This window comes from Silene latifolia, chromosome 4 (genome assembly GCF_048544455.1).
Source record: "Silene latifolia isolate original U9 population chromosome 4, ASM4854445v1, whole genome shotgun sequence".
Classification (NCBI taxonomy): Eukaryota; Viridiplantae; Streptophyta; class Magnoliopsida; order Caryophyllales; family Caryophyllaceae; genus Silene; species Silene latifolia.
Window position 1 is genome coordinate 17,735,071 of NC_133529.1, and position 25,182 is coordinate 17,760,252.

Below are 25,182 nucleotides of genomic sequence, written 5' to 3' on the forward strand. Positions count from 1 at the left end.
CAGTTCTCTTTCTGGCATGGCGCATCAGGATTTGAGAGGCAGACGGTCTAGCACTTCCTACAGTGGCACAAGAACGCAAGGGATCAGAATAAAGAACCAATGGGTTAGGAGGTTCCTAAAGATTGAAGGGTATTTACCAGAAGACATGGTTTCTTCAGTAGCGGAGTCGGCTAAGCCAGAGAGCAGAAGGGGAAACAGTCTACGGTCTTCAGGAATGGAAAAGAGCTTGGCAACAGAAGTGTCCTCGTCCTCAGATTTCTCAGGGTTCTTGAGTTCTGCATCAGATCAAAGAGTAAGGACAGTGAGTGACAAGAGCAATCAAGAAAAGACATGCGAAATATACGTACTCTTAGCAAAAACCCAGTTCTCGAACAAGTAATCGGCGTGAATGGGAAGAGAGTCAAGCTTGACATAGAAGAAATCCTCGTACCACCCATCATCCTTCCCCTTGGCAGCCGACTGAAGAAAATTCTCAGTCTTCTCCACGGCCCTAAAAGTGTATTGGCCATGTCCCAATGACCGACACTCAAACCTATGGGCCAGATCTGATAGTCCAATTTCAGCGCCAGCCGTTGTTCGTGAGCAACGGTGGACAAGAGGATTCTCCATGCATAGGGGGCAATTTGGGCCATGGGTAGGGAGTTCAGAATGAACTCTTGAATCATCAAGGGAAAAGGGAATCTAAGGCCAAGGGCGAAGGGGTAAGTGTATAAGCAGATCCACCCCGCACGGAAGGCGTCTGCTTTCTGACCAGGTTTGGGGATGAGGAGCACCACGTCATCACCCAATCCAAGCAGGACTTTGATTCTAGGGATATCCTCTTGGGTTAGGTGGGAGTCGCCGGAATGCGGTCTTTTGAGAACTCCCTGTGAAGGGAAGTCATCGTTTTCGAGGTCGATGGTGGTGGAGGAGGATGATGTTAAACGGGTCTTTGCCATGGTAAACAAGGAGAGAGAAGCAGAAGTACCTGAGAAGACGGATGAAGGCGGCGCTGACAGTGAAAGGACGTTGACGAAGAGGGATTTGGGGAGACGGAAATTTGAAGATTTTCAGGAAATGAAATGATGATGAAAGAGAAAAAGGCGGACGAGTGAGATTAAATAGGAGGGGGTAGTTGGGGTTTTGAGAAATGTGAATTGAAATGGAGTATGCGAGAAGTCACTCAACGATATACATCGCAATTTCCGCTCAAACAATTAGGGTTGCACTTTCGCGGAAAATTGGGGGCAAACTGTTAGGCCCAAAATCTGGATATGGGCTGACTTGGGGCAGCAGGCCTAGAAGCATTGCGGGATGCAGGGTATCAGGGAGTCAGGGTGACAGCATCAGCAAGTGAGAGTCCAACCTCTTGCCGAATCCAAAGAAGGAAAGTCCTACCCGGTGTCAAATTAGGAATAACTTGGAGGGAAATCAAGAAACCCTAGCTCATCGAGCTCCCCTATATAAAGAGCCTCAATGCAAAGAAGAAAGATCATCAGAAAATACGAGAACTAAACCCTAGCATTCATAGCAAGCGAACAAACTGTACTTCCTCTCGAATTATAGTGAAAATATTGGTGGGATTCCGTCTCCCCCCGCGGTTGTTTCCCACATCGGGTTTTCCGCGTCACCAAAATTGCATGCGTTCTTTATTTACGTCGCTCATACAGGTTAACATACAACAATCAAACAAATCATAATTCAGACCTAACGTTAAGACTATTTTAACCCTAAATTGGTAGAAATTTACAAAAAGAAAAATGTGGAGATATTTTCCTTGAAGAAAAGAAGCCTAATCCAAGTTTTAGCTGCTGTCACTTTGTCATTGGATGCATTTTTTTTCCTGTACACTTCATCATATTCTGGTGAAGAAGTATAATCAGTAGGGTCAGCCGGTCAGGTGATGTTACTATTCGAATTTTTGGTCAAAGTGAGGCTTAAATCAAACTAATTCGTGCTTTATGGCTCGTTTTAGAGTAATTATTATCAAATACACTCACGCTTAATTCACATTTTTTTCATTTCAATTTTTTTAAAAAATTTACACCTAAATTATTTGCTCAGGTTATATTTTGCACCTAATTCCATTTTCAGGCTATATTTTCGTCAAAATTCAAATTTGTGACAATTACCTAATACGGTTGTACCACACCAATGGTAACATTCCTTATTTGGCCCACAATATTACCAAATTATCCTTATACTCATTTGATATTTAGACAAAATGTCATTAAAAACTACAAATACCAACCGACAATTAAACTCACAATTACATACTCACTTATTTTTCCCTCTTTACCCTTACTTTTTACTCTTTTTTCTTAAAAACCCAATTTTTTACCATGTTACCATTGATCGGGTATGGAGAGAGTATAGTATATAGGTTAGATTGTGTTCTTTTTCCTCATTCATCCCCTTCTTTATCCAAAATGAAATACATACATTTTGAGCCACAATCTAAAAAAGAAGGGGTATGAAAACATACATAAAGGTACTTTAAATACATTTCTTAGGGGTTGTTTGGTCAAGCTTTAAAAGTGTTGTTGTAACTAAAAAAGTAGTAGCTTGGCCAAACACCCTAAATTAGGAGTTTTAAAACTACTTTTAAAAAGTTAAAAACTAATTAATCACCCCCAAAAGTAGAAGTAGATATTTTCTACTTCTACTTCTACTTTTCACATAAACAACCAAAAAAGAAAAACAAAAGTAGTATGGAAGTAGTTAGACCAAACACATACATTTTATATAAACCGCTTTTACAAAAGTATGGTCAAACATCCAAAACTTTTACAAAAAGTAACTTGTGAATAAACCCCTTTTAAAAAGTAAAATCTATTTTACATAAACAAGGCCTTAATAACTCAATGAGAATCCTGTCTTTTCAAAGTTTTCAAATAAATAATGCTTCAAGAATAGTCTTCAACTCTTCATTGATCTGATTTTACAAAAAATATTGACTTGTTAGGAACTCTTTACCTGAATAATATTCTAAATGGGTGTAACATTTGACCAGAGCATATTCGAAAGGGTAATTTAATAAAAAGTTTATAAAAGAGATTTTTTTTTTGTAAAAAAGTGGTATTATAAGGAAGTACTCCGTAATTTTTAATTTGATGCTATAATGAATAAAAATTGTTTTGTGAAAATAAATTATGTTATTAATTCACTCTTAATTAACTCAATAAAGACCATCTGTCCCATTTTTGTGTCTAATCTCCTGTCCCATACTCTCTCCTTTTGACACATAAACATAAAAACCATATATATGGTACTCCATCCGTCTCAGTCAATTGTTATCTATTCCTTTTTACACAAAAACCAATGCATATGACTCAAACTAATCAGGGGCGTAGCTACTAAGTAGCATGGGGTAGCAGCTGCTACCCCAAATCCAGAAAATTCAACGAGAAAGATGAAGATCTGCTACCCTGTTTGTCGCTGGTTTGGTTTCAAGAATAATTATAAATCACTTTGCAGTGTTTACATCAATTAGTTTGTGGTCTAGTGGTCATGTTGTTGTCATTTTTTGCAGGAAACCCGTGTTCAATTCCCCTTAGATGCATTTTTTTTACCTAATTTAGTTTTTCTCTCCACACATCGTATTCTTAAAATCCCAACCTATTGGATTACATAAATTTATTATACTAGTCCTTTAAGCACATGGCTAAGACGGAAAGAGTATGATATATATTACGCTTTTCACTTTTGTCTCATCTATTTTATTTGTCCGTTTTAACCTCAAGACGGATATGCAAGACAAGAATTTGTGTGTAAAATATAACACGTTTTCAACAACGATGACGACGACAATAATCGCGAAAACATTTTACCTTATTTCCAAATTTTTTTAAAAAAAAGTGATTATTATAGATAATAAAAAACTAACTGGTACTATAAAATCTATATTTTTCTTATGCTTACGCTTCTTTTAATAGGAAAATAACTTATAAAAGTTTCGCTACCCCTTAATTTAAATCCTGGCTCCGCCCCTGAAACTAATAAAATAAAGGAACAATTGCCACTTCCATACACTAGCCACTTGTTCAATACTTGCCCAAAATAAAAATAGATAACAAATGAATGATATACCTCAAAATGGAAATAGATAACAATTCACCGGGACGGAGGGAGTATATTTTTTATTTCCTATGTTGATGTGTCAAACAAAGAGTAACATGGGACAGGAGATGGGACACCATATGGGGACAAAGGATCCTCACTGTAATTAAACTATTAATATATAAATTATAAACTATTAATAACAGGTCTCTAATATACGGAAACTAGAAGGTTTTTTCGATATAACAAAACCTAATGCATACCCTAGGTAGATTTCCAAAACCCTATTACGCAACTCGATCGAGGATGAAGATGAAAAAAAGGACGAATTGTTTACCTCCGGAACTATTATTTGAAATTTTGACATGTTTACCAGTGAAAGATTTGCTAAAGGTAAGGGTGGTATGTAAATTATGGAACTCGATTATCTGCGATCGCAGTTTCCATCAAGACCATCTTCATCAATTACGCAAGAATAACATTCATGGTTATAACAGGTATGTCGTATCATCTTATAGCTCAGGTTACATTAGATCAGTGAATATTATTAGTAGCGAAACTTTTGCGACTATTGAGAATATTGAACTATGCAAGTCCCATGATGATCGTCCTATAAGTTCTATAAAGGGTTGTGTCGATGGAGTCTTGTTGGCCCATACTACTACGTTAGGCTTCTACAATAATGAAGTAAACGTGATTTTCTTATGGAACCCGACACTTAGAAAAGTCGTTGATATCCCGCTTTATGGATCGTTAAGGAAAAAATGCTGTGATGCTGAGTTCGGTTTTGGATTTGACTCTGTGAGTAATATTTATAAGGTGGTAGCACTTTATTTGGAGAAAAATTATTTGAAAATCAAAGTATATAACCTTGGTACTCGTTCATGGACTTCAAATAAAGTCAAGAGAAGTTCGATTGACAATGTCAAGTATACGTCAAATAATACTTCACGTGGCGTGAATTTTGAAGGTTGTGTTTACTGGCTCGCTAAGGCTGAAACAACTGAAAATAAGAAGACACATTACCTATGTTTTAATCTGTCGAGTGAGGCCTTGACTTGCTCTAAATTGCCTGACGTTAAACGTGACGCACCAATAAAGGACGTGTTGAGGGAACTATCAGTTTTATATGATTCACTTGCACTTGTAGACACTTCCGTTCATACGTCGTACAGAGATGTTATTCGTGTATGGATCAGACGAAAGAATAATACAACAAATGATGTACTATTTTCTTGGGTTGAGCTCTATAATCTTGATTTCCATGGTAGATCTTTTCTATACTTGACGAATAATGGTAAGCTGTATCTACAATGGCCTGTGTTTGGTGTGACGACAACACTTGTTTATGACTTGAAAACCGGCAAGGAAAAGGTTTGCTCAAAAGCTCAAGGAGATGGAATAAACTTCATGGATAGTAATCTTGAAAGTTTGGCATTGTTAAGGTAAATTAACATTATTTTTTGTTTTCTCAAACCAATTTATGTACTCCATAATTTATTTAACTTTCTATGCAGTACGTGTTGGAATAAAATATTAGTTCTTTCTCTTCGTTCCAACCATTAGTACAGCTTACATCCTTTTTTAGGGATCAAGCTCTTATTTTTTGATAATCATAATCTTCTATACATTTGTTTGTTGAATGTCTTTGGTAGTCTCTATCAAACACCCATACGCTAATATTTTCCATGTAATGACAGTCTAAAACAGTTAACGACGTTTCATAACTGACAAACGTCGAGAATCCCCTAAATTCTTCCCAATTTTGTTGTATTCATCGATCCTGAGGCAGACTTACGCAAGAATATCTCTCGCTTGACAAATCAAATCGAAGAATAAGAGACAACCCACAATTCTTGTCGGATTCGTGTTTCACCTAGTAACGATTATTGTCTAGATCAAGTCGGTTTTATTTGAAGTGAATCAGTGATTGATGGCCCAGGTGAATTTGCCAACTACTCATTATGTTATTATAAGTTACTCTCTTTTATTAAGACGATTTTAAACAAATATTATGTACAACGGATCCAACCGCAAAGAAACATGATACACGTTAGTGAAAAACGTAATCTTAAATCGACCTCTATTACAAGGTAGTTCATAGTTGCAAAAGGGCACCATATAAAGTAGTATTGTGTTATACTCCACCGATTCATTGATGAGTTCTTTACGTATTCTGTTTTGAGGCCGTTCCATTTGATTGTTTACGTTTTCCTTATATGGACTTCCTTTAATCAACTAATTGACCAAACTACCTCTATTATGTAAATCATGTATGTTTAGTTTAGACCTAGGCTCTTCCGGTCTTCCATTTACTCATACGAGCAGCACACACCTGATGGAAACGCGGAAATTTAAAGATTGCCACTGAGCTAGTCTACTCAAAGTAGGTTACCCAAGCTCATAAATCCCCCACCTACATGGCTACATCTAACGCCGAATTGAAACACAGTGATGAGTTCAACTCAATATGGATCGCCACAAACTGCAATGGCAATCAAAATGGTTGGACCGACTGCTTTGCCAACAATTCATCAAGATTTACTACCAAAAGCTAAATTTTTACACAACTAATCCTAATTTAATGAGTCATGCCACACCAAGGCAAAAAGAGCATGGTAGCCGAGGGTTAGCAAACGTTTACAGTTACAAAAGCACTCGACGTCAGTTGCCGCCCTTGAGTAACTAATCGACTCAAACCTGTATTGACCTTAAAATAGCAACATAATTTATAGCCTAAGTCTTCATGTCCTGGTCACGAGAATGAGCACCAGAACATTAGTCTTCATGTAACCTGCGGAAGACATGGAAACGGCTAGGTTAGCGATAGAATCAAAATAATGATCTGACTGGTCTTATATACAGATCGCATAACACGGCATGCCAAATAAAAAGCTAATAGTTGTAGACTTGTAGTTATACATTTTCAGTTTTGTTCGAGTCCTAAAGCAAATAATGAACATCCGGAGACATGCAAAGGATGACTAATTCCGAAGAAGTGACCATGTAGGCTTGTATAATAAGATATGTAAAACAAGTAATCAAATATAAGGCATAAGCACACTGACGGAGGCACAGAGCCAGGATTCGAAGTTATGAGGGCAAGAACATAAATTGAAAATTTCAGGGAGACGGTTAGTTACTTAGTTAGGCAACAAGGTAACTTGGGAAAAAATTGGAAATTTTAGCATCTGCAGATTTGTCATAAAGACATTTAATCCAGCAATTATTAATTGTACGTCTCACAAATTTCTACGTGAGTCCGTCTCACAACAAACTAACCGACAAAATGTAAGACCTGAAATATTTAATGCAATAAATGAGACAAGTAGTTGGAGACGAGAAAGGTATTTACCGTTACACCAATGCATGACTTCAGGCTTTAGCTTCTGCAGATTCATCATCACTTGAAGCATCTTCATCATCAGTAGCATCCTCATCGCCAATTTCATCTCTATTAGAAGAGCCAATCACATCCACCTCTTTGGCATAAAGAGCACAGTATTCTGAAATTTGCTTACAGCATAATTAACACCAATAGTTACATAGCAAAAAAACACTAATAAACGTAGTTAGTTCATGTCAAAAAACGGCAAGCCAGTAACCATAAAGGTGACATTGATATGTTTTTTCCACCATTTACTCATTTATATCTCATCTACGGAGTACTAATTACAAAATGAACAGAGTAATAATGCAAAACAGAACACATTTGGTAGCATTATCTATGCATATATACTAAATCTTGCAGAAGAAATCTTGGAAAAGGACAGTTCTAGGCTTCTAGCACCCGGTTTTGACAATTGGGTGCCTCTAGTTTGTCAAGCAATGGGCATACAGATGTAGGGAACGGGGCTCAAAAGGGCAGAAACGAAAAAATAGACCCGATCTGTATAACCTGGCCCGTATTGACCCATCCCGATCCTGAATTAGGCAGAGCTAGACAGCTCATGTAAAATCAAAAACCCGAATCAACCAGAAGTGACACTATTTTCAGAAATACCTTATTAGTTTGGTACTCTGGATTCATATATGATTTGATCCAAACTGAGCCGGAGTGAAATGACTATGTATGCACATCCAAAACAAATTTGATCCCGAATGGCTCATTTGCAATGTCATAAAGTACAATGAATACGGAAATCTCCTTGTAAACGATCTCCAGATACCTATTTCGTTCCTTTTTAAGAACACTACACTTCTTTAACAGCCCCAGCCATCTAGCAGTGAACAACTGAACACACACACATTTGCAAAGAGTAAAAAGCTTATGGCTTCTCCATTCGCCGATGAAGCCCTTAAAAGGCTTCATTAAAAAGCGTGAAAAAAAAGAGTAAAATTTAAACCAACAATATTCAAATCAATAAACATGGCATATAAGTGTAAAAGCCAAGATGACCAACATAAGTGTTTCCATCTATATTCACCGGTACACATTTGTATACCACGAGTCCACGAGTCAATGATGCACAGGTGTTGTACCTTTAACTTTCTGTTCATATTGCTCTTTGTCCTTAGTCAGTAGGTTGATGGCATCTAGATTGAAGCCATGTGAAGGATTTGGGTAGAGTAAGAGCTGAGGTAAGAATATTTCAAACACATTCAGAAGATCTGCAACGATAAATTCACGCAGTGAGTGAGTGCTTCGACTCCCAAGAAAGATACTTCAACTTCTTCTATTAAGGAGATCATTTTGGCCGATGAAAAAAAAAAAGGCACTGTAACAATCACAATTATGATGAAAATAAAACAGCAAAAAAGAGATAGTTACTACTTACCAGACATAGGACTCCATGAGTGGTTAATCACATTTAAGCATATGGAACCTGAGCTGAAGTTTAAGAGAATGCAGTGTCAGCTACCGAGTGCTTTCTAAGAAGCAATTTAAAATTAGCTCATAAGATGTATGGGAGACTCACTTCTCATCAATATTTGGGTGGAAAATTTTGTTCAGGAATGTAATTTTAGGAGGTTTGAAAGGATAGGCATCTGAAAGCCGAACATGTAGTTTCCAGACTCCGCCCTCGTAAAGGCCTGCCACCACAAAATCAACAAATGTAATAATTTCCAAATACAAAAGACCGTTACCATTCAATTGTTCTCCAAGAGCCTTGTTTGGAATTTGGATAGAAAGGGGAGGAGGATGGAGGAAACAAGGGATGGTGGAGGGGATCAAACAAGGATGTATTCCTTCCAAATTATTCTAGGTTAAGAGGGATTTTGATATCGCTTGAAGGCAGGGAAATTGATCCCTCTGATCCATATCTCAACTACTTGACTTGCTAACCGAACATAGAAATTGTCCCCATCCTTTTCCCTTCATCCAAACAACGGGTAAGTCTTAACTGAACAAAGTTGTCATCTAGTTTTCCCATCTTTGGATATGGACAAATGATGTGTCATGTTGATTGGCCGAGATAAAAAAAAAAGTTTGACAAAGGAATGTGGGGCGTCAAACAAAAAAGATAAGAGACAATTCACTTACTCTCCTTCGGTCCATGAAAAACCACCGTGAAATCATCAATTCTATCATCTTTAAGCTCCACAGAGAAATTGCTCATCATCCTTCATGAACCATGCATTAAAGCAGTGTTTCCATCAGAGCAATCATCTTCCAATAACATCGAAAGGCACAACTTTTGAAAGGAAACTTGCTAAATTGTGCCTCAATATGAAATAAACAACACTTTGACAGGAAAAATTCAGTAATTAAGATGCTAACATTAACACTTCAAACCCGTAAACAAAATTATAAGAGTCAAATGAAAACACCAAACGAAAAAGCAGAAGCAACAGTTCATTAGTTAACGAATACATTTCACACCCTGCAAATCTGCAATGAAAAAGAATCCCTTTACGAACAACATCATTACCCAAGTGACTCCATGAGTGAGTGGCTCTTGGCCACAGGTGGGGAAGACGGTATGCACTCAACCTTTAACCCTATGTTAAAAACATAGATAGGCTTTTCCGGGATGACCCATGATGAAAACTGCAATCATAATTTGCAACAACACTCTTCTATTTTGTAAAAGAGGAATCATACAGCGTTCATAATTTGCAACAAAATTATCCAAGTGACTGCATGAGTGAATGCAGTTAACGAATACGTTTCACACCCTGCAATGAAAAAGAATCCTTTTTCCAACAACATTACCCAAGTGACTGCATGAGTGAATGCAGGTTGGGAAGACAGTATGCACTCAACTTTACCCTTATGTTAAGAACATAGATAGGCTTTTCCGGGATGACCCATGATGAAAACTGCAATCATAATTTGCAACAACACTCTCCTATTTTGTAGCAGAGGAATCATACAGAGTTTACTGAACTATTTCCTTTATTCCACTACATTCCGAAGCTGAAAAAGATTGAATCTTTCACCCCCATTGCAAATGAAAACAAAAAAGAATCTTTTTTTTAATTAATGGTAACCCAAATGGAATCATGTGAGAAATATACACAAGATATAGGAAGCCATGAACAGAACATTAAAATCAAAAAATCTACTTACAATTTCATAACATCTAACTCTCTTCTCTTGCTCGATGAAGAAGACATCAGATTAGAATCACAAAATGCTTAAACCCTACAACAGATACAGTTTCCTTGTGATTAATTTCATGGTATAAAAACATAAATTCAATCAGATCAACAAAACAAATTTCAGAATGATATCATCTACTTATAACTTACTCCGTATAAGTTAAGTCCGTAGTCTCAATCATTTATTCACCTTTTCTAGTCATTGTGAGAGATACTTTTAGCAAACGTAAACAAATGTAATTTCAGAATGATATCATCTGCTTATAAGTTAAGTCCGTCATCTCAATCATTTGTTTACCTTTTTTATTCATGGTGAGAAATATTTTAATCAAACGTAAACAAATGATTGAGACGGAGGGAGTATAAATGTATAACACAATTCTACTAAATTGCATGCATCAATACCATTGATAATAAACAATTTTTACCAAATACAACCCATCAAATAAAACTTAATTTTTCATCCAGAGTTCAAACCCAGATATAATATATAATCACAGGAAAATTGAAAAGCAAACATGATCATTTGATTTTACCAGTGTTGAGGAAAATTGATGGATAAAGTTAGATGATTAAATCCGAAAAATAAATTGAAAACCATTTCAGAAATTGAAACTAACCAATAAGAGCTGAAATGTGAATAATCCAAGAGAAATGGGAAGAAAGGGAAGCACACCCACAGTATTTCTGGGTTGATACTTGATCGTGTGGATATTTCAAAATAAACCCAGCAACAAGACTGCTTATTTCAGCAAAATTCTTATTTTTTTTTTGGTACATTATTTCAGCAAAATTCTGATATGGTAATTAATAATCGGGGGCGATATCCTGCTATAAAAGTATAAACCGTCTTATAAAAGATCGTCTATTTTTTGTTGTTGTAAAAGGAGCCACGAGAAGGATTCTAATGATGACGGGATTCAAACTCTGGTCATGATTCATGAGTATATACATCACATGACTTTACCAACAAAATTAGTTGACAACTACAAATTACTATGTTATAAAAACATCGTTTATGTTGAAATGCAGTTTATATACTATACGATTAGTTATAATAAAATTCTTTTTTGGTACAATAGAGGGGACGAGCTCCAAAGTAGAAACTTGGTAGCTTAAACACGCGGGGTAGAGTGTAATACTACGGTTTTCTATGTCTATGGGATTTATCGAGTGGGCTTACTCGTCGAGTAAGTAGTTTTTGACGCAAAAAATGAGTCCACTGTCAGGGTACTCGATCGAGTAGGTTGGGTACTCGATCGTGTAGGGGGCACTCGATCGAATAAGTGCCTTACTCGATCAAGTAAGTGAGTTTTACGGGTTGAGTTTGACGGGTTTTGTTAATAATGCGAGATAAGTATAAAAGGTTGTCCGTCACTTTTCTTAGTTTCTTTTATCTATTCTAAAACCTAAGTGAGGAGAAAAGGAGTTACGTAGTTTGTTTGTCATCGCATCATTAGCGAATCCCGGAGCTAGAGGTGTCGGATTTCATCGTTCTTTACACCGTTGTGATCCCTGCGTCAAGGGTAAGTCTTACGTATCATTTTTATAGCATTTGGGTAGTTTTGGTTAAACCCTAATTTGGGAATTGGGGGTTTTTTTATTATATTGTTGTGGTAGTGATTGTATGAATATGTGTATAGGAGGAGGGTTCATAGAAAAAAGATTTTGAGACAGCTGCTAGATCGTCTGAATAGTGATTGCATTCCAGATAGGGTTTCCCTACTCAGTATTAGTTACATGATGTGTGTGGTGATTGTGCTGTAGATAATAATTGTTGATTGTTTCAGACGGTTGAGATATTGTATTGTTGATTGTTTCAGACGGTTGTGATATTGTACTGTTGAATGTTTCAGACGGTTGTTGAGGTTGTGTTGTGATTACTGTCTAATTGTCTGTGATCTTCGGGGTGCGTCCCTGGCTGAGTGAAGTCACTTGCGGGAGTGGCTTCACGCCCTTGATTCGCCTTCTGTGGAACCCGCCACAGAAGGGATGTGCACATTAATGAACATGGGTTTATCGCTCGGATGAGATGAGCGGGGCTTAGGTGGGAACGGCTGCGGTCCCTCACTGGCGGTGTGGAGTATCTGTTGCGATGGGTACTCTGGCAGGGCTGCACACTTTAGTGTGTAGTCAGTTGTGTGGAGAATGATTATGGAGACTGGGGTTTGATGTGACAATTGAACTGTTTGGCATTTGTTTTATCGTGATTTGTATTGTGTAATTAGTACTGACCTCGTTTAAATGTTTTAAAAACTGTGGTGATCCATTCGGGGATGTTGAGCAGTTGTTGAGCAGGTTTGATACGATGCATTTGGGTTAGCTGGGATGAGTCATCACTTGCAGTTAGAAGAGTCTTCCGTTGTGTCAGACGATGTCCTTTAGTTGTTCAGTTTTATTAGCAAACAGTATTGGTTTGATTGTATTTCATTTAACAGTTTTGACTTGACACATGTAATTGCTTAAACTATATTTACTTTTAAAGTACGTTTCTTTATTGTCTTATGATTATCATTGTCTCGGGTAACCGAGATGGTAGCACTTACATGCCTTAAGTGGTCCTAGTAAGGCACTTGGAATATGGGAGTGTTACATAGAGACCCCTTGAATATCTTCCCTTAAGATGGTTTTAATCTATGGAGGAGGAGCATGATGGTATCGATCGAAGAATTCGCTCTTTGGTTAGCGAACCAATTGCTAGCTCGATAAGCCTCTCTATAACTATGCTCTAGCTGGATAATCCAATTCCCTTTGCACATAAGATCTTTGCAATGAGGTTCGAGCAGACAAATATTGTTATTACTCAATTGATCCTCTTGAATTAGCATACACGGTGTGTTGTCCATATTGATAATAAGACGTGAGGCGGAGTGTTCTCTAGCTCTATCTAGACCAGCGAGGAATGCTAATAACTTAGGTCAAATAGACGTACACATACTACATGAAAAGTAGAAGGCAGTTATAAAATTACCCCTCTCATCCCTAAAGATTCCTCCACAACCAACAGGACTTGAGTTCCATTTAGAGGCCCCATCTGTATTAAGTAAAACGAAACCATGAGGACAGAGACCACCGAATATACCTTCTTTATTATGAGTAGGACAGGAATGCGATATAAAAAGGGAGAACTTAGGCAATGAAGTAGAGGTAGAAGACATTATACACAACCATGTTGGATAACCTTTTTTTTCTCACCAAATTAGCAAATTTCAAAGCGGCCGCGAATTTCACACCAGGTTGAGAACGGAGTTCTCTATAGGTCACACTAGAACCGGTAGGGCTCTTATGGAAGATCTTTTGGTTATATATGGCACTCAAACCTAATGTTATAATCAATTCATTTCCAAGATAAAATCAAACTTCTCCAAAGGAAATTAATCTCAAAAGGTTAGAAGGAAATATGGTTTCTCCAATTACAAGGGGAGCATCGGAATACAAATAGGAACAACACAACTTCTTCGAAAAGTAAAGAGATAGGAGTCGATTCACTACTAGAGAAGAGATTCGTCAACTTGAAACAAAAGGAAACATAAACAAAGGATAAAGATAACCGGTATAAAAAAGAACATGACAAGGGGCACCATAAATGAGAACCTTATTGGTGATGATGTCGGGGTTAGGAGCGGCCTCCGCTCTACTCATTATATAGATTTTAGCATTCGCTTTCACTATGGAAGTCCTGGTGGTAGAAGGTAGTTACCTATCCACGCAATCATTAGCACGATGTTCGGTCTTTGGGTTAGAAAAGTATGTAGTAGAAGTACCATCACAATTAAAGTCAGAATGGCAGACCTTCTTGCACTTAAAGCACCTGTGATCCTTGGTGATCCTAAATTAACGCCTTTCTTGTTATGCTTGAACTTTGTTTTAGCCGCAACTAACGTGAGAAGTGGAAGAGGAATTAAATGGCGTTTTTCCAAAATACTTATAAGAAGGGATATGAGGGGTAGTAGTCGCGGTGGCACCACAAAGATTCATTATAAAGGCAATGAAAGAAAATCAACCTTTTTTAAAGGGGTGAAAAACATTCTCACACGTCCTTGAAGTAAAACTTGCACTCATATTTATAACTTGACACATTCGCTAGTTCCAAGAAAATTATTAGTAAGTTTGTTTACCATTCTTACATCTTTTTTAGAGTTGTTTAATCCATAATACTTGTTTGTTTATTTGATTTTAAGGTTTTATATCAAAAGTGGCCAGATGTAGTTCCTAGCAGAGTTGTTTCACATGTTGATAATGAAGTCTCTTCTTGATCAGAATTGTCTTGCTTTAGAAAACTTTTTCCATGTGCAGATGATAGAAGAAAACCGACACAGAGAATGCCATGTTTTTTAGACGAGATCATGACATCTTTAAAGCATTTGAATGTGTATACGACGTGTCTCTAATGGAAGCAAAACATTGGTAGGCTATTTATTGTTCAATTGCTCCTAATCTTCAAGGTTTGACATTCAAGTTGTTAGGTCAACCTTCTTCTTTTTGTAGAGAGAAATTGGAGCATCTACAAGCTTATTCACTCTTATGCTAAAAACAGACTTACTCGAAAGTTAAAGCAGCCAAAGACTTGATAAGAATTCATAATAATTTGAGTTTGATTTCTAGAAATAATGAAGAGTGTGTCAATGGGAGAACCAATATGTGGAATATTGGTGAGACGTGCATGATCATCTTGACATTGAAATGATGTTCTTTGGTGGTGGTGAATTTCGTGAGTTTGATGATAATGTGTAGAGTATAGGTGACCAAATGGCTCAAGCCTATCAGCCCGGCCTGGCCCGACCCGCTTTTTTGAAGGGCTTGGGCCTTATATTTTGGCCCAAAAGGCCCATAGGCCGACCCAAAAAAGCCCAAAGTATTTTTGGTCCAAGCGTTTGGCTCAAATTTTGGTCTGGCCTGGCCCATATTAATTAATAAAATAATATTTTTTCTTATAAAATTTGTTTATATAGCTTTAAAATTATAAATAACTCTTTACAAACTCATGTATATATTTATTGAGATTTAAAAGTGATGTTTACATAACATATATCATATCTACTATACATGATTAAGCATTATAATGAGTCGATAGTTGTCTTTATTTTATTTTATTTTATTTTTAGAGAATAATTTATATGCGCTTCATCATATTTTGTACGATTTTATAAAGATATGTTATTAAAGTACTAGTTGAAGGTATTATCGTACTTTTCTCGTTCGGTAAGTAGTAAATTTTAAGGCCAAAAAAAACCGTTTTGGCCCGAAAGCCCAATTTAGCCCATAAGGGTCGAACTTGGGTTCGCTAAATAGGCCCCACACATTTGGCCCGCCCCGACCCAAGCCCGTGTGTATTGCCATTTTTATTATCTCGGCCCGGCCTAAGCCCGCATAGGCCCCGGCCATGATCACCTCTTGCATAGAGTAATGCTTGATGGTCTTGTATATAAACCTTTTATGCTTCTTATTATTTTATAAACTTAATATTTATTTGAATTTAGGTTTGCAACGTGTAACTTTGTAAGATATGTTGATTTTGAATGTATAAGACATTAGTTTCGTTTTGTCATTTTACGACTTTTTTTTTTTTTTTTTTTTGACAGTGAGGGAAAAGATATACTCAAACCATAGCAGATTTGGCTATAGAATGGGCAATCCTATTAAGGTTTCTAGGACAATAACTAATGAAAAAACAGTGAGTAGAAACTAGTAAATTATCAAGCGAAAGAAGGATGGCTTTTGCATGATGGTCCAAAGCAGCAATGCCAGCAACCTGGAAGGCCAGATTCAAACAGTGTGTAGTAGCCTCAATGTGTCTATAACCACGTCCAATAGCATCAGAAATCCCATAGTGCAGCGCAGAAGCTTCAGCTTGAAATGCAGATCTTGCCCAGAATTTTGCATGATTTTGATGGATGATAGTACTAGCATCATTTTGAAAAAAAACATCCCGCGGCAGCTTTAAAGTCTGTTTTCTACGCAGCGTCACATTTAATCCTAATGTAGCCTGAACAAATCCATGTACCCATAATCATATGAGGATACAAATTTCGAATTTTAGTTGCTTCAGAATTTAAAGCGTCATCAAGAGAAAGCTCATTCTTAATAGTACGCTTTCCGCTACACAAAGTATCAATGACCAAAAGGGCTTCATTCTGCAAAGTGGTCATCGAAGAAATAATATTCACCATTGACATTCCAAATTTAGCACCATTCCTCATACACCATATCCTCCAATAATTACTAACAAAAAAGGTTATAGAAGAACCAGATTTGTCAGTCTTTTTTAGCAAAAGAAGCCAGTTAATAATCCAGGATTGTATGGAAAGATTGTTGCCACATGAACTTCTAATGCCAAGAGGAGAAGCCGACCAAATCCTAGAAGCAAGTGGACAATCCCGAAAAAGATGACACATTGTCTCAAGCTCATTATTAGAGGAACAGAAGCAACAGTGATAATTCCAATCAAGTCCCCGCTTTTGAGCTTCCTCACCAACAGGTATGGATTTTGATAAAATTTTCCATAGGAAAGTTTTCCATTTCCCAGGAATAGCTAAAGACCATAACCCAGCTTTACAAAACTCAACAGCATTGGCATCCATTCGATTGACATCAGTGACAGAAGCTTTAACATCCCAAAGCTTACTGAAGGCCCTCGAGTAACCACTGTTAATGGAAAAGCAGCCATTACTGGTTGAAAGCCAATAAATACCATCAACAGAATCAACCAATGGGGATGCTATTGATAAAATAAATGGAGCAGCTACAGCGCCACAACAAGAAAGAACTTTATCAGCGTCCCAATCACCTGCTTCAGTTTTAAGTTGACAACCCTTAAGCGAAGGCTTATCGAGTAAGTCAGCATCAGAAATATTAAGAATTTGTGTCAGCGTAGAACCATGTATCCATTTGTCCCTCCATATATCAAGAAAAGAAAGATGACCCACTTCCCAAGACAAATTAGTTTGAAGTAACTCAATACCCCGTAAAATCCCTCTACTCCCCCAAGAAAGGGAACCAGTCATATTAAGTGCAGACGACATAACTCTCTCAGCAGAAAGTTTAAGTTTGCAACCCAAAGTACGACCAAGTAAACCATCTGGCTTTTGAATAATATTCCAACCAATTTTTGCCAGAAGACTTTGATTTAGACAGCCGACGTTTCGAATACCTAAACCACCTTTAAATTTAGGAGCATTAATGAATAAATTACTACTCCAGTGACCAAAGTTTGGATGTTGGTTATAAAAGGCTTTAAGTTCCCCTTATTTCAATATGTATATTTTTTTTTACCATGTCTCAGATTCTGAAAAAATTGAGTACCGTTTCCATGTCTATGTACGTGTTTAATTCTGTTTGGTACTACCTAAGTTTTGGCCATGTTGTGATAACTGATACTTCCCAATCTTAGCATACTTGTAACTTGTCAATACTATATATATAATCCGGAAATCAAGGGATTTCAATGTAATCAAATAAATCTATACATATTAATTATACTATATAGTTTTAAATCATAGCACTGTGTGATACACAAATACTATCCTACAACCGGTTGTATATTAGCATTGTATAACCGCCTCAAAGTTGTTGAACTCTTGCACAAAATTGTTGAGCTCTTACACAAAGTTGTTGAGCTATTTTACAAGTTATTGGGTTTAATAATTATTCTGTTAAGCTCAATAACTCTGTATCATAACTCGATAATATTGTTAGGAGAGCTCGATAACTTTATAACAAAGCTCAACTACATTGAATAAGTTGTATATACAACCAGTTGTATAATACATTAACTGCTGTGTGATAGACCTTACCAATAGACTTCAATGTAAATATTATATAGTTTTGGTTAAATGTATAAATTTAGAAAACAACGGAATATGGTGATTTTCCTTAAAATAAACATGCTACTTATGGTATTAATTAGTATCATTATAGAATCTAATATATCAGTATTTCCTTCAATGTAAGTAGATAAATAGATACAATGTCATTATACTATATATATAGTTGATTAGATATACAAACATGTTAATTGTTTAACATACACAATTATAATATAAATAGATAGTATTTTGGAAACTATGTAAAGAGAAATAAATCAGGCTTGCTTCAAAAGATACAATATTCCATAATATGTATATTCTATAAAAATGGATAATCATCTGATTTAAAAGTTAAATTAAATTAAGTAACAGAATTATTTAGTGCAAAAATAACATTGTTTATGGGAAAATAATTGTAGTAACATTGGATATACTCCCTCCTATTCTAAATAAAAATCCCATTGTCCATTTTCGTCTATTCACAATAATGTCCCATTGTCCATTTTTGGTAAGTGTTGTGTGGTCCAAATTCAGTTCCATTTCCGTCTATTCACATAACTGTCTCATTGTCCGTTTTGTGTGGTCTAAACTCACTTTCTTAATTCTTGTGCCATATTCACAATGGGACACTTATCTAGAATGGGAGGGAGTAGCAAATATGATAGTAATCACTCATATGAATAATAAAAGTAACAGTAATAGCAGTGGAAGTAGTGAAAGTAATAATAACAACGGAAGTAGTGAAATTAACATTATTAAATTCGGGAGTAGTAAAAATAAACGGTAATGAAACTGATGGTTTGTCATTCTGTGAACACTTTCCATTGTATGAAGTCTGCTTTTGACTTACGATCCGAACTTTGGTCTAACACCGCATCAGAATCTTGCCCCGGCTTATCACACCCTTGGCCGAAGTTGAACAAGGCATCTCTGGCGCAGCTTAGCATTTGAAGTTGAGCGTTGAAGATATGAATTCATCTGGAAGAGGGAGGCTTATGCACTCTACTTGCTTTCTACCAAAGGAGCGGCTTCATGTGTTCTCGGGCTAACAAAGTAAGGGGATAAGCATCATCTTCGTAAATGAGTGTAGCGGAATCCTTTGGGAACTGCCCCCAAAGGGAAGTTGCCCCGCACGCACGGCGATACGGACTCGACCCGAAAGGACCCACCGAAACCGGTGGTCCCCTCGAACTCGAGTCATTCGCTTCGCCCCAGCTCCGAAGGGAAGGTGTAATACCCCGAATAAAATTAATTTTAAGATATATATAATAATAGGACCATTAGAAACTTTATAGAATAAACTCGTATATTTTTCTGTATACACGAAGACGGCTCCATTTTAGTAATTTTGTCTAAAAGTATATGAGTCGGAATCGCTATGATTTTTACTACGCTATTAAATAATTATGAAAAAGAAAAAAAAAAAAAAAAAAAAATTTACAACAAAACACGTGGCTTTGGAGGTGACTCACCTAGGCTAGGTGTCTTTCTCTTTCACACTCATTAAGACGGAAAAAAAAAAAAAGAGAATTGGAGTTCTTGTTGGTCGAAACATAAATGGGGAAATTCAAGGCAGAAGAAATATGGGAAATTCGGAGTAGGTAGTTCTCACTTGTCAACCGGTCCGTATACTATAAATAAGGTATGATTTCGAAACCCTTCGTCGATATAAGTAATTGTTTACTTTTGAAATAAGAGATTAGAAATAATCGGTTTATATTTGTTTTATTGTTAATTTCGTCTTATGATTGTTATACTGCTCACATGTTATATAGGTTATCGTCTTATAAGTATATTACTGTGATAAGGTTACTGTTGTCATATTGCATAATTGGCCAATTGTAGAATTCGGGATACGATTATTGGTTTGAGATGACATTACAGGGAATAAAAAAACTGTGTACACAGTAGGAGCGTTGGCTCCATACAAGGGAGCAACGTTGGTATTATAGACGTTGGCTCCAGGGCGTTGGCCCATAGTAAAAAGGGAGCATTAGCTCCAGGGCGTTGGCCCATTTTAAAAAGGGAGCGTTGGCTCCATACAAGGGAGCAACGTTGGTACTATAGACGTTGGCTCCAGGGCGTTGGCCCATGAGAAAAAAGGTAATATCTATATCTCTTCAGTAATGGTATACCGGTAGTAGTGTCATATGAATATATATCCTGTTGGTGTGGTAGTCATATAATGTTTTTGGGATACCGGGTTGGTTCCGGGCATGGAATGCTGTATTTTGGTAAGTTATTGTATTGGGTGATATATGGTAATAAGGAGAATTCTGATTGAATAATGGATATGATATAAGGCCGGTTGAGAGAACTGGAGTCATACTCAGCCTGTGGTTGGCTGATTCCGTTACTTTCACTCTTTTTCAGGTACAGGTATCGGGGAAGGTCAAGTGTGAGGATTTGACATTATAAAGGATAATAAGTATAAGTTGTAAATAGTTTTAAGCTTTAATAGTTTTTTTATTTTTATTGTAAGCCTTGTATTCTCCGAAGGGGGGATACGGCGGTGACGCCCTTGTAATTCCGCTGCTGTCTATTATTAATAAAAGGGCTATTTTGAGCTGCCTGCTTGATTTTCGGGGCGTTACAGAAGGTAGGATCCAAGGCAACAAGAATTGGTGGTAACGAATGTTGTCCACATGTCTGGGCCATCCCAACCTTTTCAGTAGGAGAGAAATCGCTTACAGTAGTAACAACAAATATAATTATATGAAAGTAATAGTAGAACAACGCAAAAAGTATGAAAAATTAGCTTACAATTATATTTAATAAAAATATTTTATTTATTTAAATATATGAGTGATAAAATTAACGGAAATAATATTAACCGTAAAAAATAGCGTGACCAGTTAAAGAAACAACAGTATCCGGAGGAGTAATGAATGTAATAATATTAATATGGGATGTCGTGGAAGTAATAATATTAACCACGCGAGTAGTGAATCATGAATGTGCCTCATGGTTTGTTGATAAATTTTACGTTTAATTATAAATGGTAAACGTATGAGTTAAGCAAGTCTAACATAGTTGTATTTAAAAGTTTCCTATAAAATAAAATCGGAAAATTCACATGGTACCCCTGAACTGTCATTTTGTACGTGGTATCCAACTTTTTAAGTTTGTGCGCAAAGTACTCTTGAGGTTTGATTTTCAAGCATGACGTGTCCTTTTTATCATTCTTAAAATTTTCAATTGAGCATAAATCATAGACTAGAAATCGGATTTTAGCAAAAAAAAAAAAATCAAATTGATTAACTCTTCGAGATCTATAATTTGACAAAACGAAAATGGTTATTCGGAAATTTAAGAACAAAATTATGGCTGATTTGAGGTTTTTGTTCCAAAAAACGCCCGACGTCGACAAAACGTGAGTCGGCAATTTTTTTCCCCTCAAATCATAGACTTTGACGAGATAATCATTTTAGAACAAAAATTGGCCGATTCTGAATTCCGGTTTAGGAGTTATGCTCAATTGAATTTTTTTATAGCGACAAAAAGAGTATATTATGCATGAAAATCAAACATAAAGGGTATTATATACATAAACTTAAAATATTGGGTAACATGTGGAAAGTGGCAAAGTTAAGGGGTAGCACGTGAGTTAACCGAAATAAAATTTGACAATAAATAGAGATAGCCAGACGGGGTCGGGTATCAAACCTAGTTAATAACAAAGCTAATAACACACCCCAAAATTAGAGCTGTTCATGGGGTCGTCTCGTCCATTGAACCCGGCTCATCCCGCCTGCTAAATAAGGGGGTACGGACAATGCATTTTAAGAAAATTAATAATGCCCAGCCCATTAATCCGTCCCAAACCCGCTAACCCGCTTATCCGTGGGCAAAAAATTTAACATGAATCCGGCTCATATCCGGCACAAGCCCGCATTTGATCACCTCTACCCAAAATATACCCAAACATAAACTCAACCCGATTCATTTTAAATCCCAATCTCACCTAAAAATTCTGAACCCGATCACACCCGATTCATACCCATACGCATACCCTCCTTGGGAGGTAAACAGGAATGAGACTGCAACAAGAAAACCCAAAGAAAGAGTCATTGTCTGGGGTTAATAAGTGACAGAGACCACCAAACCTTTACGGCTTCACCTGACCACCACCTCCATCTTCTTCCTTCTTTTTCTTTACCCACTTCCTACTTTTTCAACTTCTCTTTCTCATACTTCCACACATCAAATAAAAGGTAGTGGAACCATACATCTTTTTAACTCTAAATTTGTGCCTAAATTTCTCAACTTTGGGCCCTAAATCATTACAAATTCAATACCTAAAACTCCCCTTTGCCAATGTACTACCAACTTCATTGCATCAATTCTCCCTAATTTCTAAGGTAGCTCACCAAATCTCCTCACTTATACCCATTTTCCCTTCTTTTTTCCCCTAAATTCCTCAAAGATTGAATCTTTTTAGCAAATTTAGAGCAAAAATTCAATCTTTTTAGCAAAATTATAGCAAAAATTCAATCTTTTTAGCAAATTGATAACAAAGATTCAATCTTTTTAGCAAATTTATAGCAAAGATTCAATCGTTATGGTTTAGCATTCTTGTTTTACTTCCTGTTAGCTTGAGGAGTTGGTTTATATTGATTTACAGTCTTTGTAGGTTATCCAATTTACTGTATTTTTTGACTGTATGAGGTTAAATTGAGATTGACCCATTTGGTAAAAATGTCTAAATTAGTTACCCAATTGGTAAAAACTGGTGACATTTTGATATCACCACCTCCTGCTTCTCAAATTCCTGTACTTCCTTCACATTCTTCTGTATCTTCTGGTAGTAAAATTAGTCCTACTGTTCTTTTGATTATAGTAATTCTAGCTGTAATTTTCTTTGTTTCTGGTATACTTCACCTTTTGGTTAGATTCTTAGTGAAAAGACCCTCTTTTTATTCCTCAGTTTCGCACCCGAATCGACACTCAAATAGTAATAATGTTAATAATAGTGGAAGTAATAATGCAAATTCTGAGGCACTTCAAAGGCAATTGCAGCAGTTGTTTCGACTGCACGATTCGGGTTTAGACCAGCCTTTAATTGATGCATTGCCTGTGTTTTACTATAAGGATATAGTGGGGTTGAAGGAGCCATTTGATTGTGCTGTTTGTCTGTGTGAATTTTCGGAACATGATAAGTTGAGGTTGCTTCCATTGTGTAGTCATGCTTTTCATATCAGTTGCATTGATACATGGCTGTTGTCGAATTCGACATGCCCTCTTTGTAGGGGTAGTCTTTTGAGCCATGGATTGGAAAACCAAGAGTTTAGCTTGGATTATTGGAGGAAATTGTCGTTTGGACGGTCCATTAACAGTGATTATGACCATGGTATTATCCACAGCAATCATATTACTACTGGGCAGTCTTTCAATTTTGGTAATAAGCCTACTATCATGGAGGAAAATGCAAGTGAAAGACGGGTTTTCTCAGTCAGGCTTGGGAAGTTCAAGAGCCTAAATAATGATGAAAGCGAGACAACTAAGGAGCCTGAGCGTGGGCGTGAAATTAGCTCTAGTAGCACCATTGGCAGTAGTAGTAATAGACAATTAGATGCAAGAAGATGCTATTCACTGGGGTCATATCAGTATGTGCTTGCTGATTCCGACTTGCAGGTTGCATTATCAGACGAAATCAGTGCCAGTAGTGGAAATATCAGTAAAGCAACTGGTAGTAGCGAAAACCCTTTGGTCGATGGTGATGTCGATGTCGAAGGTAAGAAGATTAGTAGAAGAAATAAAGGGGAGAGTTTCTCAGTATCAAAGATTTGGCTATGGTCTAAGAAGGGTAAATATCAAGGTTCTTCAGACAGTAATGTTGTTAATAATAATGGTGGTCCTCATCCTATTAATGTTGTCTTACCATTGTCTACTAGGGATTATGTCCCTTGACTGTTTTTTCAGCTTCTTGTATTTTGTAACATTCTTTTTGGTCATCTTGATTGATGAATGAAAGCTCATTATGTGACATTCTTTCTGATGTTTTACATTTGTTGCTATATCACATGACTTTTGTTGCATGACTTATGGTTAATCGAGTATAATGACACCAGATGTCAATTAGCTTAGTTGGTAAAGTCATGAGAGATGATGCTCATGACCTATGTTCAAAGCCTGTCTACATCAAAATTGCTCTTGTAGCTCCCTTTAACCAAGCACAATGATACACCTCTGAGACATGTTATAGTTTTTTTTTTTTTTTTTTTTTGGTGTAAACCGGGGTGTCTACCATCGACAACAGCGTATAATCCCTTCGCCACGGGTGCTCTCACGAAGAGATAAACGACTAACCAAAGAGTTTGCTCCATTCTCATGGGCTGGGATCGAACCCCTGATCTCATGGTTAAGGGATGAGGTGAGCAACCATCACACCAAACCCATTTGGTTTCTAAGGCATGTTATGGTTAATCGAGTATTTAGCTCGTATCGATATTTGGTAGTGGCTCATTATTTCCCATTTGAATGGAAAGTAAACGGAAGATTAAGATGGTCCATAGATTGCTGGGGCTAAAATGAACAGGGAACTTTAAATTTGTGGAAAAAAGTGATGATTACATTGCTTTTTTTCTCCACTTAATAGATGGCAAAAAAAGGACAGAATTTTGTTAGTACTCAAAATTTGTGCTCCAACTTATGATGAATGTCGTTTTAGTCAACTTTGTTTAGATGCATACATTTGTTTGAAATCTAAGCATGTAACTTTGAAATTGGCTTACAGATTTTAGCTGTCAGACAAACTTATTAGTTAGTAGGTGAGGAGGAAGACAAATGATCC

At 36.7% G+C, this 25,182-nt stretch overlaps 3 protein-coding genes across 8 annotated transcripts in view; 2 read left to right on the top strand and 1 right to left on the bottom strand.

The window, feature by feature from the left end:
• Nucleotides 1–11,379, bottom strand: part of LOC141653130 (ubiquitin-conjugating enzyme E2-23 kDa-like) — a 48,100-nt gene extending 36,721 nt beyond the window's left edge. Inside the window, exons 1-8 of one of the 6 annotated variants that reach the window (XR_012547344.1) lie at nt 11,205–11,379; nt 10,553–10,627; nt 9,524–9,603; nt 8,958–9,072; nt 8,817–8,869; nt 8,521–8,649; nt 7,394–7,544; nt 6,775–6,832 (exon numbers count right to left, since the gene is read on the bottom strand). Coding sequence is in view for 5 of the 6 variants with exons in the window: in XM_074460793.1 (XP_074316894.1) it covers nt 7,414–7,544; nt 8,521–8,649; nt 8,817–8,869; nt 8,958–9,072; nt 9,524–9,603; nt 10,553–10,599 (555 nt within the window). In the remaining variant the exon portion in view is untranslated. Of the gene's footprint in view, nt 1–6,557; nt 6,833–7,393; nt 7,545–8,520; nt 8,650–8,816; nt 8,870–8,957; nt 9,073–9,523; nt 9,604–10,552; nt 10,628–10,734; nt 10,791–11,204 lie in introns of those variants that run through there. The other 5 variants (XM_074460793.1, XM_074460792.1, XM_074460791.1 and 2 more) reach the window with 5 other exon arrangements.
• Nucleotides 898–5,487, top strand: LOC141651172 (uncharacterized). Its single transcript, XM_074458894.1, has 2 exons — nt 898–1,007; nt 4,536–5,487. The coding sequence occupies exons 1-2, from the start codon at nt 898–900 to the stop codon at nt 5,485–5,487; spliced, it is 1,062 nt and encodes a 353-aa protein (XP_074314995.1).
• Nucleotides 11,380–22,487: 11,108 nt separating the features above from the next.
• On the top strand, nt 22,488–24,373 carry LOC141653131 (RING-H2 finger protein ATL46-like). Its single transcript, XM_074460796.1, has one exon. The coding sequence runs from the start codon at nt 23,088–23,090 to the stop codon at nt 24,297–24,299; it is 1,212 nt and encodes a 403-aa protein (XP_074316897.1). The 5' UTR covers nt 22,488–23,087; the 3' UTR covers nt 24,300–24,373.
• The last annotated feature ends 809 nt before the right edge of the window (nt 24,374–25,182 follow it).

Bases quoted from the DNA above. Each gene is read 5' to 3' on its own strand.
- LOC141651172 (XM_074458894.1), top strand. From the start codon at position 898: ATGGTGGTGGAGGAGGATGATGTTAAACGGGTCTTTGCCATGGTAAAC. The intron at 1,008-4,535 runs GTTGACGAAGAG...TGGTTATAACAG, and splicing joins GGCGCTGACAGTGAAAGGAC to GTATGTCGTATCATCTTATA.
- LOC141653131 (XM_074460796.1), top strand. From the start codon at position 23,088: ATGTCTAAATTAGTTACCCAATTGGTAAAAACTGGTGACATTTTGATA.